The sequence below is a fragment of the Rhinatrema bivittatum genome, chromosome 13 (genome assembly GCF_901001135.1).
Source record: "Rhinatrema bivittatum chromosome 13, aRhiBiv1.1, whole genome shotgun sequence".
NCBI lineage: Eukaryota > Metazoa > Chordata > Amphibia > Gymnophiona > Rhinatrematidae > Rhinatrema > Rhinatrema bivittatum.
In genome coordinates, this window is record NC_042627.1 from 3,436,292 (window position 1) to 3,449,424 (window position 13,133).

Consider the following 13,133-nt stretch of genomic DNA (forward strand, 5'->3'; position numbering starts at 1 on the left):
CCTTTCATACTCTCTTCCCTTCAAATCATCTCTCCCTCTGTTTCTTCTCTTTCACAACATGCTCCTTCCCTTCACCTGGGCTTCCTCTTCTGATGGCATGGGTCGGGAAACCTGCCAGAATTCCAGCACTTACCACACTAGACTTTATCTTCAACTGGTGGCATTTGGAGACCTTGCCAGCATAGTAGCTCTTTTTGTGCCACCCCACCAGAGATTATGTTCTGTGGGTAGTGTTGAGACTGTCAGCAATCTAGCCAATTGGTGGTAATGGGGATAATGAAATATAATGGTATGGAACCCAAACCCCTAGGATGTTACCAACCAAAAAATGCTGTTTTGAGGACAATTTTGTCACATGTTATGGGACTGAGAAAAAAAAATCTCAAAGCCCCATTGAAATACATTGGGACTGGATGAACAATTTTTAGGACAAACAGAAAATAAAAATAATACTTTTAACCAAAATGTACTGTAAATCCACAGGAGTTGATTTTAAGACCTGTGCGTGCATGACCATGTGCATGCGGTTCCCGGTTTATCTTTGTTGTCTGATCTTTTTATTTTTCTAATCAGTTACTTCAGGTCTCTTTTTTCTACTTTCCCTTTGTCAGTCTTTTCTAATTCTTTTTCCAGGGTCACACTTCTCTTTCCGTTTCATCTATCTTTTTCCCTTCCTCTCTCTCACACACACAAAGGCTCATGCTTTCTCTCACAGACTCCCTTATATATACAAGCTCTCACTCTCACATGTTACAACACACACACAAGCGCTCTCTCATACATCCAGCTCCCATTCTCACATACTCACACCCAGGGTCCCATTATTGCATACAAACACCTAGGCTCCCATTCTCACATACTCATACCCAGGCTCCCTTTCTCACATTCTCATACCCAGGGTCCCATTCTCACATGTATGCACCAGGGCTCACCGCCAAACCCCTTCTTCACCTCCACGAAGATGGGCTCCAGTGGCTTCAGCCAGCGGGATGACTTTTTCGCTGCCACAGTGCTGGACTCCCGTGATGGCCTTGCTTCAGCCAGCGGGATGACTTCTTCACTGCCAGAGGGATGGGCTCCAGCGGTGGCTTTTGCTGCCATGGGGATGGATTCCTGTGATGGCCTTGAATGGTGGGTCTTCTTCACCACCACGGGGATGAGCTCCCATGGTGGCCTTGCTTTGGTGGATCTTCTTTGCTGCCATGGGGATGGGCTCTCATGGTAGCCTTGCTTCGGCTGGCAGGATAACTTCTTTAGCCACTGCGATGAATGAGTCAGCGGTGGCCATTCTTCATGCCTTGTTTGGTGTCAGGCAGCCCTGATTGGGTGGGCCTGAGCCCAAAGTGGGTGTGCCCACCTGTGTCTATACCACTGATTAATAGATACTCCAGGTATCCAATTACCCTGCTGTTTCAAATTCAATGTATTTCAATGTATTTCAATGTATTTCTTCTATATCGCAAACTTAAAAAATATTCACTGTTGGCCTGATTTTAAAAGACCCGCATGCGTAAAAAACTAGGATTACACACATTTTACAAAAGGCCCGGCCGTGCGTTATGGGGTGAATATGGAATGTGCCATATTATGGAATATGCATTTCTTATAATTTTGTATTTTGCTCACTAGCGTCCCACTATTCAGAGACTGCTTTCTCAGGCTTTCTATTTTGTTTTTGTTTATTTATTTTATTTATTTAAAATCTTTTCTATACTGTCGTTAAGTGGGTGCCATCACAATGGTTCACAATAGGGCACAAAAACTATATGCCAGTAATAAAAATGGCGCCGATAGCCTTTGCCCTTACTATGTCACAGGGACTATCGGCGTCATTTTGAATACCGGCAGCCGACAGCATGAGTGCAGTAAATGGCTCCCGGATCCCCGCTGGACCACCAGGGAGTTTTGGCAAGTCTTGGGGGGGGTCAGGAGGGTGGGGGTTTTGTTTAAATTTGCTTCTTTAGACAGCCGAATAATTCGGTGAAGATTCATCGTATTCGTGGGAATCGCGATACATTTCACTTCCCCACGAATATGGCCCTATACGTTGCGGATTGCCAACACGTTGCAAACGAATGCACACCCCTAGTAAGTGCAGGTTCCACTGAAGGTGTGACCCAAGTGTACCCCATGCATCCAGCTAAATAAAAAGAATGTGATGGCCTCTGCAATCCTTTTTTATACAAATATTGATATGATACAAATGTAAAGCTTTGATCTTACTCTTAGTGATTCTGATGAACCACCATGGTGGTTAAATATGGGCACTAAGAAAAGGGAATACATGTGGTTTATGGGTAATAACAAGCAGTGTCCCAATATGTGTTATAGCTTGAGTGTGGTCAATGCTTGGCCTCACAGTAAATATGGAGAGTCAGTTTCTCAGACATAGATAATACTTGAGTTTTTTCCACTTTTGAAAGTAGAGTCCAATGTATATTTCCATTATTAATTCACTCATTGTTAAATAATGATTGCAGATGCTTGGGTTAATGTAAGTTCAACTCAGCAGTTGGTAAAAACTCCTAGTCAATATTAAAGGGATAATCCAACATGTACGGTACTTAGATCTAGAAATGTAATTGAAAGAAGCAATATTCTTTTCTAACTAAGGAAGGTCCTATGTCTTTTTTCTCTTAACAGATTTTGGAGTAAATGGAACAAGGGAATCAGTCATACGTGACAGAATTCATCCTTTTAGGACTGACTGACAATCCCAAATTGCAAATTATCCTCTTTGTCCTGTTCCTTCTTTTCTATATTATCACTGTTTTGGGTAACATTGGCATCATTATAGTGACTCGGCTTGATCCTCGCCTTCAAACTCCTATGTACTTTTTCCTTAACAACTTATCTTTTCTCGACCTCTGTTATGCCACAGTCATTAGCCCACAAGCTTTGGCTAACTTCCTTTCAAAGAGGAAGGTAATTTCTCGCCTTGGTTGTGGGGTCCAGATGTTTTTCTTTGCAGGATCTGTGACCACGGAGTGTTTTTTCCTTGGTGTGATGGCTTATGATCGCTATGTGGCGATATGCAATCCATTGCTTTATACCGTCATTATGAACAGGAGAGTCTGTATTCAATTGATCTCCGGAGCATACGCTGGAGGCTATTTGAATTCGTTGATACATACAATTTGCACCTTTCGTCTACCTTTCTGTGAGTCCAATCAAATTAACCATTTCTTTTGTGACGTCCCTCCTCTGTTGAAACTCTCCTGTGCTGACACACACATGAATGAAGTCATGATGTTTATCTTGGGTGGTTTTGCAGAAATGAGCTCACTTACGATCATATTGGTCTCTTATACATATATTATTTCAGCGATACTAAAAATCCGTTCTTCAGAGGGAAGGTACAAAGCTTTCTCTACCTGTGGCTCCCACCTCATCTGTGTCACTTTATTCTATGGTACAATTATTTTCATGTACTTACGACCTCGGTCCAGTTATGTTATGGATCAGGACAGAGTGGCTTCTGTGTTCTATGCAGTAGTGATACCCATGTTAAACCCTCTAATCTACAGCTTGAGGAACAAGGAAGTCACAAATGCCCTGAAGAAGGCAGTACATAAAAATATGATTTCTCAATGAATAAAATGTAATTCTTCAGATTAGGGAAAATCAGTAAAATATTAGCCATCGAATAGGGCTGACATATAAATGATACTAGATAGACACTACACCAAAATAGTTCCAAAATCACAATACATTTTCATCTTAAAGCATAGTTACTGATTTTTGTTTCCATACTGAAAGCTGTGGAGGACAACTTTCCAAGCCTCTTATATATATAAACCAGTACTCTACCTGCATAAATGGTCTATGTCCTCATAAATTTTCATGCTCACGTGGACTATGTTCATAAACTACAAAGATAAAGGGAACCAAAATATAAATTAAAAAAGAATTGGGTCAATCAAACTTTAATAGATATCAGAATAAGCCTGACGACATATTCAAAAAAATATGAAGCACCTGGACAGTTCAATTGAATTGATTGAAATGTCTGACTGGACCGGTTCATATTTTTTGAACACACCGTCAGGCTTGCTGACACCTTATTCTGATATCTATTATATTTTGATTGACCCAATTCTTTTTTAATTTATATTTTGGTTCCCTTTCTCTTTGTAGTTACTGTTGTGGGTCACCTAATGGCTCTTTCCGTTCCCATGGGCATAAACTTACACACACAGCAGGAGAAGTGTTCTGAGGGCAGAGTTGGGGCGAGATTAGGAGTTGTGTGCATACTTTTAAATTCTGCTTGAAAAAATATGTGCGCAATTCAGTTTCCAAAGGGAACTTTTCACCTTTAAAAATTGATGTAAAGTCTGTGGGTAAAAGGTTCCTGCAGATGTTACCCTTCTCCTCACAGTCTTAAAATTGTCCTCAGAATGTAGAAATGTACAGAACATTTTCAGTATAGAAACTATTGGTTTTATGATATATAATAAAGAACTTGAAGGAAATCTCAACTTTGCAGTGTCTGATGTTGCTTTATTATGAACTCTGTATGGATTCTGGATTTCCTCTTGGCTTATGTATCAAGGTTCTAATACTTAGTACAAAATTTGCACACCATTGCCCTAAGTGTTCACTGTCATAATTACTGCTGTAACTATCATCTCACTAATAAAAGCTTTAGAATTTGCTAATTCCCATTTCAATATTTAATAATATTTATTATTTTTATTTAAAAAATTACCACACAGTTGACTAAAGTGTGTATTTTTGTGTCATAGTTTATAGTGTGCTTTTGCAGACCTTGAGGTATATTACTATGTTAGGTTCCATATTAGGAGCTACCACCCAGGAAAAAGATCTAGGCATCATAGTGGATAATACATTGACATCGTCGGCTCAGTGTGCTGCGGCAGTCAAAAAAGCAAACAGAATGTTAGGAATTATTAAGAAGGGAAAGGCGAATAAAACGAAGGATGTCATAATGCCTCTGTATCGCTCCATGGTGAGACCGCACCTTGAATACTGTGTACAATTCTGGTCCCCGCATCTCAAAAAGGATATAGTTGTGATGGAGAAGGTACAGAGAAGGGCAACCAAAATGATAAGGGGTATGGAACAACTCCCCTATGAGGAAAGACTAAAGAGGTTAGGGCTGTTCAGTTTGGAGAAGAGACGACTGAGGGGGGATATGATATAAGTCTATAAAATCATGAAAGGACTTGAACAAGTTAATGTAAATCAGTTCTTTACTCTCTCAGATAATAGAAGGCCCACGGGGCACTGCATGAAGTTAGCAAGTAGATCATTTAAAACAAATTGAAGAAAAATATGTTTCATTCAGTGCATATTTAAGCTCTGGAATTCATTGCCAGAGGGTGTGGTTAAAGCAGTTAGTGTAACTGAGTTTAAAAAAGGATTGGATAAGTTCCTAGATGAAATATTCATAAACTGCTATTACAGTAATTAATAAGAAATAGTAGCTTGTGATTTATCTAATGTTTGGGTGGTTGCCAGGTACTTATGACTTGGATTGGCCACTGTTGGAAACAGTATACTGGGCTTGATGGACCCTTTGTCTGACCCAGTATAGCATATATTATATTCTTATGTTCTTATGACTGTCTTTTTGTCTTTTTTTCTTTTTGTCAGTGCTGTGTATGTCATGTAGAGCTATAGAAATATTAAGTAGCAGTAGTAGTAGTAGATACTCTCTAATCTCCCAACTTTGGCTCGCATAGGGCGTTTAAAAACTGGTTGAAAATAAGGTGTATTTTATTTATATGTGTTCCTGGTCCAGTGTATGGGTTTTATCCCACCTAAGGGTTACATTTGTTGTCTTCAATCTCCTGCATTCCTATGGAAGAGTATTCCATAGAACAGGCCCCACAATTAAGAAAGATCTATTAAGGGCAGATTGAAAACTTATCTCCTTGGAAGTTGAGACTATAAGTAAAAGTTTATTAGTGGAACATAGCAAGCGTACTGGAATATACCTAATAAGATGGTTGCTTAAATAGGAAGGGCCTTCTCCTCTCAAAGCCTTAACAATTAATTAGAGTATCTTAAAAAGATTTTGGTCCATTTTAGGCAGCCTTGTAGCTGCTTTAAAACAGGTATAATATGATGGTGAGCAGAAAAGGTATTAATAAGATAAGCTGCAACATGCTGAAGTTTTTGCAGAGACTTTAAGAAATATTTTGATAAACCTATATAGACAGTACCATTTTATAATTATATCTTCATTAATTATTTGGTGGAATTAGAGCTTTAAGGGGTCCTCAGTTTACAATCTATGTAATGAAATAACAGGAATACAGAAAAATCTCCAACTGAAATAATACCTAGAAAAAAAACAGAACATTTATCATTTTTCCAGCCCACATTATCAAGAAAAGGGGTAGTAGCAGATATTTAAAAAAAAATGAAAAAGAAGCAATAAATAAAATGGATTGTACTCTAAAGATTGAGGATACTCTGTACTATTTTACCAGCCTTAATTACCCCAAACTTAAGTTATTAGCCGGCTAGTATGCGCCCACATTTTAATTTAGCTGGCTAATGTCTGAGTTGGCCAGCTAAATGGTTTTGAATATGGACTTCCCAGATTTAGGACTGTGACGTTCTGGCCTCCATGCCAATGCTGGAATTCTGCATGTTGAATACAGGGAAAGTGCCATCACAATCATTATTGTTACCATCATCTTCATTTACTTCAAAACTGCCGTAATTACCGTTACCATTAGCATAATCAAAAAACATTTGGTCACTGATAATAAAAATACAAATCCTATTCAATTTATTCAATTACGCAAATAAGCATGGCTATATAAACATACACCCTGATAAACTTTATTGTTCCAGTCACGGTGCTCTGTTTTCCACAGAGAAAAAAAGACCCCAAGACACTGCCTTAATTGGCTTATTTTCTGTACTGAGCTTCCAGATTCAGTAGAAGTATGCCCAAGGGGTTTTGCATCACTACGTAAATATCTGTGAATGATGCAAACCTGAGAGAGACAGGAAACCCAGCTCCTTGTTCCACGTAAAGTGGACCAGGCAATCGTATTTCAAGAACTGGAGCAGAAGTTTGAAACTCCAACCTTGCTGACTTGGAAGTATATGGCAGTGGTCTGAGCGGGACGGCCTACGTTTTTTGTATTGCCCTTAAAACTGTAAAAATCTTTTCTGTAGTGATTTTCAAACCCACAAAAGGAAAAGGCCAAGAAAACATGACACAGAGGGAAGTTGCAGTAGGTTTATTCATACTGAAAAGTGCAGGTAATGGTGTACTTGTTACATGAAATGCAGTTATCTTTAAGGGCTGTAGGAATGTAATTTCATGCTGTACCTAAAAAATGATTCAGCTGTAAAAGGAACTCAGTAAAAAGAGCAACCGTCATATGTTACCACAGAGACTTATTGGCTTATATAGTCAAGCCCGTGAAGTACTGGGCTTGTCTAATCATAGGTTGCATTGGGCACGATACTCTCCAAACGGGGCTGTATCACTTGTGCAGACACTGTGTAAAACAAAGCAGCAAATGTATGCACTTATCTTTAGTTTTAGTCCACCAGTAAGCAGATAGAATGTTTAGTCCTGAAGTACTTCCTCCTACACGGCAGTGTTTCGGAGTATCCGACTCCTTCTTCAGGGAGCTCCAGGTGGTGACATGCTGTCAAAGCGTTTAAATAGCTGAAAATGGTCAGTCCATCTGCTAATGTCAGCGTCTACTAGAACGATGCACATTCGGAGTGCCGCCCGGTAGAAATTTGTGCCGCGACTGACTGGAGCAGGCATTAATAGCTGAGCGCAGGTAAAAGAAGTACAGAAAAGCAGAAAATACTGTTTCTCTGTACTTCTTTTCTTAAGTAAAGAAAAATAAAAAATACCTCGGTAGACTGCTGAGTTATAAAGACCGACGCCGGTAAACTCGAGCTTATTGGTGGCCATTTTCATTACTGGCAGACGGCCGGTTATGAAAACCATCGGCGACTTTACCGGCATCGATCTTCATAACCGGCAGCCGCGCGACCCCCTAATTTGGGTATTGCATGGTGCCCCGCGTGCATTAGGAAAACGGGCACTGACGTTTCAGCACCTGCTTTCCGCGCGTTTTATTGCATCGGCCCCTTTTTCAGTGTAACATGTTTTCAAAGTTGTTCTCTTAAAGTTGGAAAATAAGAAAGCAGAACACTTTGCAAAATATTTAACACCAAAGTTAAATATCTTAGTTAAGTTCCATGGTGTTTTTTGCCCAGGCTTTGGTTTATACAATATTTCTCTGCCATATTATCCATATCCTCTTCTACCCCTAAATCCAGAAATTGTACAACCTAACTTATTGATTTTTGTAGTTTTTGCCCTGATTGTGCATGATCTACAAATCCAGTCCTTCCTATTTATAAATAGAAATGGACACACAGCAAGTCATCAAGAAGCCAGGAAACAAAAAGAGTAGATTTTATTTTCGGAAATTATGAACCTGAATTTACATTCTTAACCCAACAGATTATGGAACGAACAGAAGAAAGGAATCAGACCTCAATGACTGAATTTATTCTCCTTGGACTCACTGATGACTCAGAGTTGCAGATTGTGCTCTTTTCGGTCTTTTTGCTTGCATATATCATCACTCTGTTGGGCAATATTGGCATTATTGTATTAATCAGGCTGGATCCTCACTTTCACACACCCATGTACTTTTTCCTCAGTAATTTGTCTTTCACAGATCTCTGTTATTCCTCAGTCATCACTCCAAATATGTTGATCAATTTCTTATTAGCAAGGAAAGCCATCTCCTTCCATGGCTGTGCCATGCAGATGTATTTATTCGGTGCCTCTGTGACTATTGAGTGTTTCTTGCTTGGGGTGATGGCATATGATCGTTACATAGCAATCTGTAACCCATTGCTTTATCCAGTTATTATGTCCAGAAGAGTTTGTCATCAGTTGGTTGCAGGTGCTTATACTGGTGGGTTGTTGAATGCCATCATACATACTAGTAGCACATTCCAATTATCTTTCTGCAGATCTAATGTGATCAATCACTTCTATTGTGATGTACCACCATTGCTCAAGCTTTCCTGTTCAAACACATTCATTAATGAAATTTTGATGTTCACTTTTGGTGGCTTTGCAGAAATGAGCTCTCTCTTAATCATCGTGGTTTCTTATACTTATATTATCTCCACCATCCTGAGGATCCAATCTGCAGAGGGGAGGCACAAAGCTTTCTCTACCTGTGCCTCCCACCTTACCGCTGTCTCCTTGTTCTATGGGACAATTATCTTCATGTATTTAAGACCCCCTTCAAGTTATTCCTTGGAACAGGACAGAGTAGCTTCTGTGTTTTACACTGTGGTGATTCCCATGTTAAATCCAATGATCTACAGCTTGAGAAATAAGGAAGTGAAAAGATCACTAAGAAGACTAATAAATAGAAGATATTTCTAATTTTTATTATATATATATATATATATATATATATATGTGTGTGTGTGTGTGTGTGTGTGTATGGTATTTATTCTACTTATGAGAAAAAAATAAAAATAATTTAAAACGAGAGATCCTGGATGCTTTGTATTTTTTTTTTAGACACAATAATGACACGTACAGAGTAGAATAATTGGCATTATATTCTTGACAGGCACTATCCATTTGTGGAGCTGATTGTAGAGTCAGGGCTGGTGGAAGCATTAGGTGGACTAGATGGCTGCCTAGAGTGCCAGAAGTTGGGTGCAGTGATTTAGTTCTCCCACCGTTAGTGATCAGTTGATGCGGTCATAAGAGCCTGTGCTGTAGGACTGGATGGAGGTGGAATAGGAATGGTGATGGGATACATGTGTAGGAAGTAAACAGCACCAGGGAGAGAGAGAGTGAGAGAGATGGGGCTGGGGAAGGGCACTGTGTATGCAGTGCCTTGCACCAGCCCTGTGTAGAGTAGAGATGTACATTTATTGGTCATTTGTTTCATCCATTTCATGATATGCACGTATCTAGTACTTGCATACATGTGTATGTTTTCCATTGTTCATACATGGACACTTACACGTATACTAGAGATATGCGTGAACCGCAAAATGAATGACCAATGAATGCACATCTCTTTTGTAGAGTAACATGTTAGACATAATTACCGTGTCAATTACAATTGTTTTATCAAGTAAAACATAATAATTCATAAAATGTTGTCTTAAATCTCATGCACAATCAATAGAGCATGAGATTCTTAATCTCAGGCTCAGAGGTTCAAGCCCCATGTTAGACAAGGGCGATTTATTTTCTTTTTTTCAAGGGAAGAGTTCAGTAACTCACAATCCAGTGCGAGCACTGAGAGGAGAGGATCATCTGGCTGGTGGCTGAAAATAATTGGTAAGTACTGCTTGCAGAAATTATAGAACTTAAACGTTTTGGGGAGAAGTAAGCAATTGGGGTGTGTTTGTGTGTCTGTATTAAACAACTAGTCAGATAAAATGAGAAAAAATAATTTAAAAAAACCCCCAAAACTGAAAGGTACTGCTCCAAAAGTTAAGAGTGTGCAACAGGCATGGACATTGTTAAAAATACCATCTTAGAAACACAGTCTAGATGTATTCCACGCATTAAGAAAGGTGGAAGGAAGGTCAAATGATTGCCAGCATGGCTAAAATGTGAGGTAAAAGATGTTATTTAGCCAAAAGTTCTTCATTAAAAATTGGAAGAAGGATCCATCAGATGAAAATAGGATAAATCATAAGCATTGGAAAGTTAAATGTAAGACATTGATAAGACAAGTTAAGAGAGAATTTGAAAAGAAGTTGGCCACAGAGGCAAAAGCTCATAGTGAAAACTTTTTTAAATATCTGAAGCAGAAAGCCTGTGAGGGCGTCATTTGGAGTATTAGTTGATCTAGGGGTTAAAGGGGCACTTAGGAAAGATAAGGCTATGACAGAAAGACTAAATATAGAAACATAGAAACATAGAAATAACGGCAGAAGAAGACCAAACGGCCCATCTAGTCTGCCCAGCAAGCTACGCACTTTATCCATTTTTTTTCCCTTTTTCTCTCTCCCACCTGTTACTTTTGGCTTCCAGTACCCTCCAGCCCTAATTCCCCTCCACCCCACCACCAATTTAGAGAGCAGCGCCGTATCTGCATCCAAGTGACATCCGGCTCAATTAGGGGTAGCAACTGCTGTAACAAGCAGGCCACACCCTTGCCCCATACTCTTACCCACCCCTGTTATTATTTTTTGTTTGATTTTTTTTATTATTTTTTTTTTGGAGATAGCAGCCCTCCATCCTTCCGCTCCGTGAAGGTGGAACAATAACTACTGGCCACTGGCATCCCGCTCCGTGAATGCCTCTGTGGCTACTGCCACTCCGTGCAGTGTTTGAATGCCTCCTCTTTATTCACGCCCTCTAGACTTGATGGATCCACAGTGTTTATCCCACGCCCCTTTGAAGTCGTTCACAGTTTTAGACTTCACCACTTCCTCCGGAAGGGCATTCCAAGCATCCATCACCCTTTCCGTGAAGAAATACCTCCTGCATTGGTTCTTAGTCTTCCTCCCTGGAGCCTCAGCTTGTGACCTCTGGTTCTGCTGATTTTTTCTGACGGAAAAGGTTTGTCGTTGTCTTTGGATCATTAAAGTTTTTCAAGTATCTGAAAGTCTGAATCATATCACCCCTGCTCCTCCTTTCCTCCAGGGAGTACATATTTAGATTCTTCAATCTCTCCTCGTATGTCATCCGATGAAGACCCTCCACCTTCCTGTTCGCCCTTCTCTGTACCGCTTCCATCTTGTCCTTGTCTCTTTGTAGATACGGTCTCCAGAACTGAACACAGTACTCCAGGTGAGGCCTCACCAAGGACCTGTACAAGGGGATAATCACTTCCCTTTTCTTACTCGATATTCCTCTCTCTATGCATCCCAGCATTCTTCTGGCTTTTGCTATCGCCTTGTCGCATTGTTTCGCAGACTTCATATCATTAGACACTATCACCCCAAGGTCTCTCTCCTGCTCCATGCACATCAGCCTTCCCCCCCCCCCCACCCCAATCGAATACAGTTCATTCGGATTTCCATTCCCCATATGCATGACTTTGCACTTCTTGGCATTGAATCTCAGCTGCCATAACTTCGACCACTCTTCCAGTTTCCTTAAATCCCATCTCATTCTCTCCACTCCTTCCGGCGTGTCCACTCTGTTGCAGATCTTAGTGTCATCCGCACAAATTCTTTGCTTTGGTATTTACTGAAGAAGATGTTGGAGAGATACCCTTTTTGGAGAAGGTATTAAGGGGTAATGATTCAGATGAACTGAATCAAATCACAGTGAACCTGGAAGATGTGGTAGGCCAGATTGACAAACTGAAGAGTAGTGAATCACCTGGACCAGATGGTATATACCCCATCTGGAAAACTGAAAATCTGAAAAAACTAAAAAATGAAATTTCATACCTATTTCAATTTATTTGTAACCTATCATTAAAATCATCTGCTGTACCTGAAGACTGGAAGTTGGCAGATGTAACCCTGATATTTAAAAAGAGCTCCAGGGGTGATCTGGGAAACTATAGACTGGTAATCCAGACTTCAGTGCTGGGAAAAATCATAAAAACTGCTATAAAAAAATAAAAACACAAAACATTTAGGGGTAAATTTTAAAGGCGGCATGTGGGTGTCATGTGCAAGTGGTTCCTGGCGAGTACACATAGAAGTGCCGATTTTATAACATGCTCGTGTTGCCATGAACATGTTATGAAATTAGCTACCCATGCATGGGTGCTGACTCCCATGCACAAGGGGGGAAGATTTTGTAAAAACCATGCAGTGACGCGATCATGCCGTTGCCCAGTTCCCTATCTCCCGGCGGCCACTGACCCACCCCTACACCATCCAGACCCCGCCCCAGCCCTCCCACACTTCTGCCCTTTTTAAATGCCCAGCACAGCTGCATGTACCAGGAGACATGCACGTGGATGGGCTGTTTTGTACATGCACGCAGTGCACATGAAGCCCAGCTACACGCGTATCTCCCAGGATTTCCGTGAGCCAGGGATTTAAAATCTCCCCATTAGATAGGCATGCTTTAATGGGGCACAGCCAGCATGGATTTACCCAAAGGAAGTCTTTCCTCACAAATCTCATACATTTTTTTGTAGGGGGTGAATACCCATGTG

The 13,133-nt window shown here is 40.3% G+C and overlaps 2 protein-coding genes across 3 annotated transcripts; both read left to right on the forward strand.

Annotated features, from left to right (window-relative positions):
• The first annotated feature begins 1,105 nt into the window (after positions 1-1,105).
• On the forward strand, positions 1,106-3,594 carry LOC115074971 (olfactory receptor 1019-like). Of its 2 annotated transcripts, XM_029575005.1 has the most exons (2): positions 1,106-1,115; positions 2,666-3,594. In XM_029575005.1, exons 1-2 carry the CDS (start codon positions 1,106-1,108, stop codon positions 3,592-3,594), a joined length of 939 nt encoding a protein of 312 aa, XP_029430865.1. The 2 variants fall into 2 exon arrangements, with proteins under 2 accessions (XP_029430865.1, XP_029430866.1); XM_029575006.1 differs by lacking the exon at positions 1,106-1,115 and having other exon boundaries at positions 2,647-3,594.
• Positions 3,595-8,479: 4,885 nt separating this feature from the next.
• LOC115074970 (olfactory receptor 1020-like) lies at positions 8,480-9,421 on the forward strand. Its single transcript, XM_029575004.1, has one exon. It carries the CDS (start codon positions 8,480-8,482, stop codon positions 9,419-9,421), a length of 942 nt encoding a protein of 313 aa, XP_029430864.1.
• The last annotated feature ends 3,712 nt before the right edge of the window (positions 9,422-13,133 follow it).

Bases quoted from the DNA above. Each gene is read 5' to 3' on its own strand.
- LOC115074970 (XM_029575004.1), top strand. From the start codon at position 8,480: ATGGAACGAACAGAAGAAAGGAATCAGACCTCAATGACTGAATTTATT.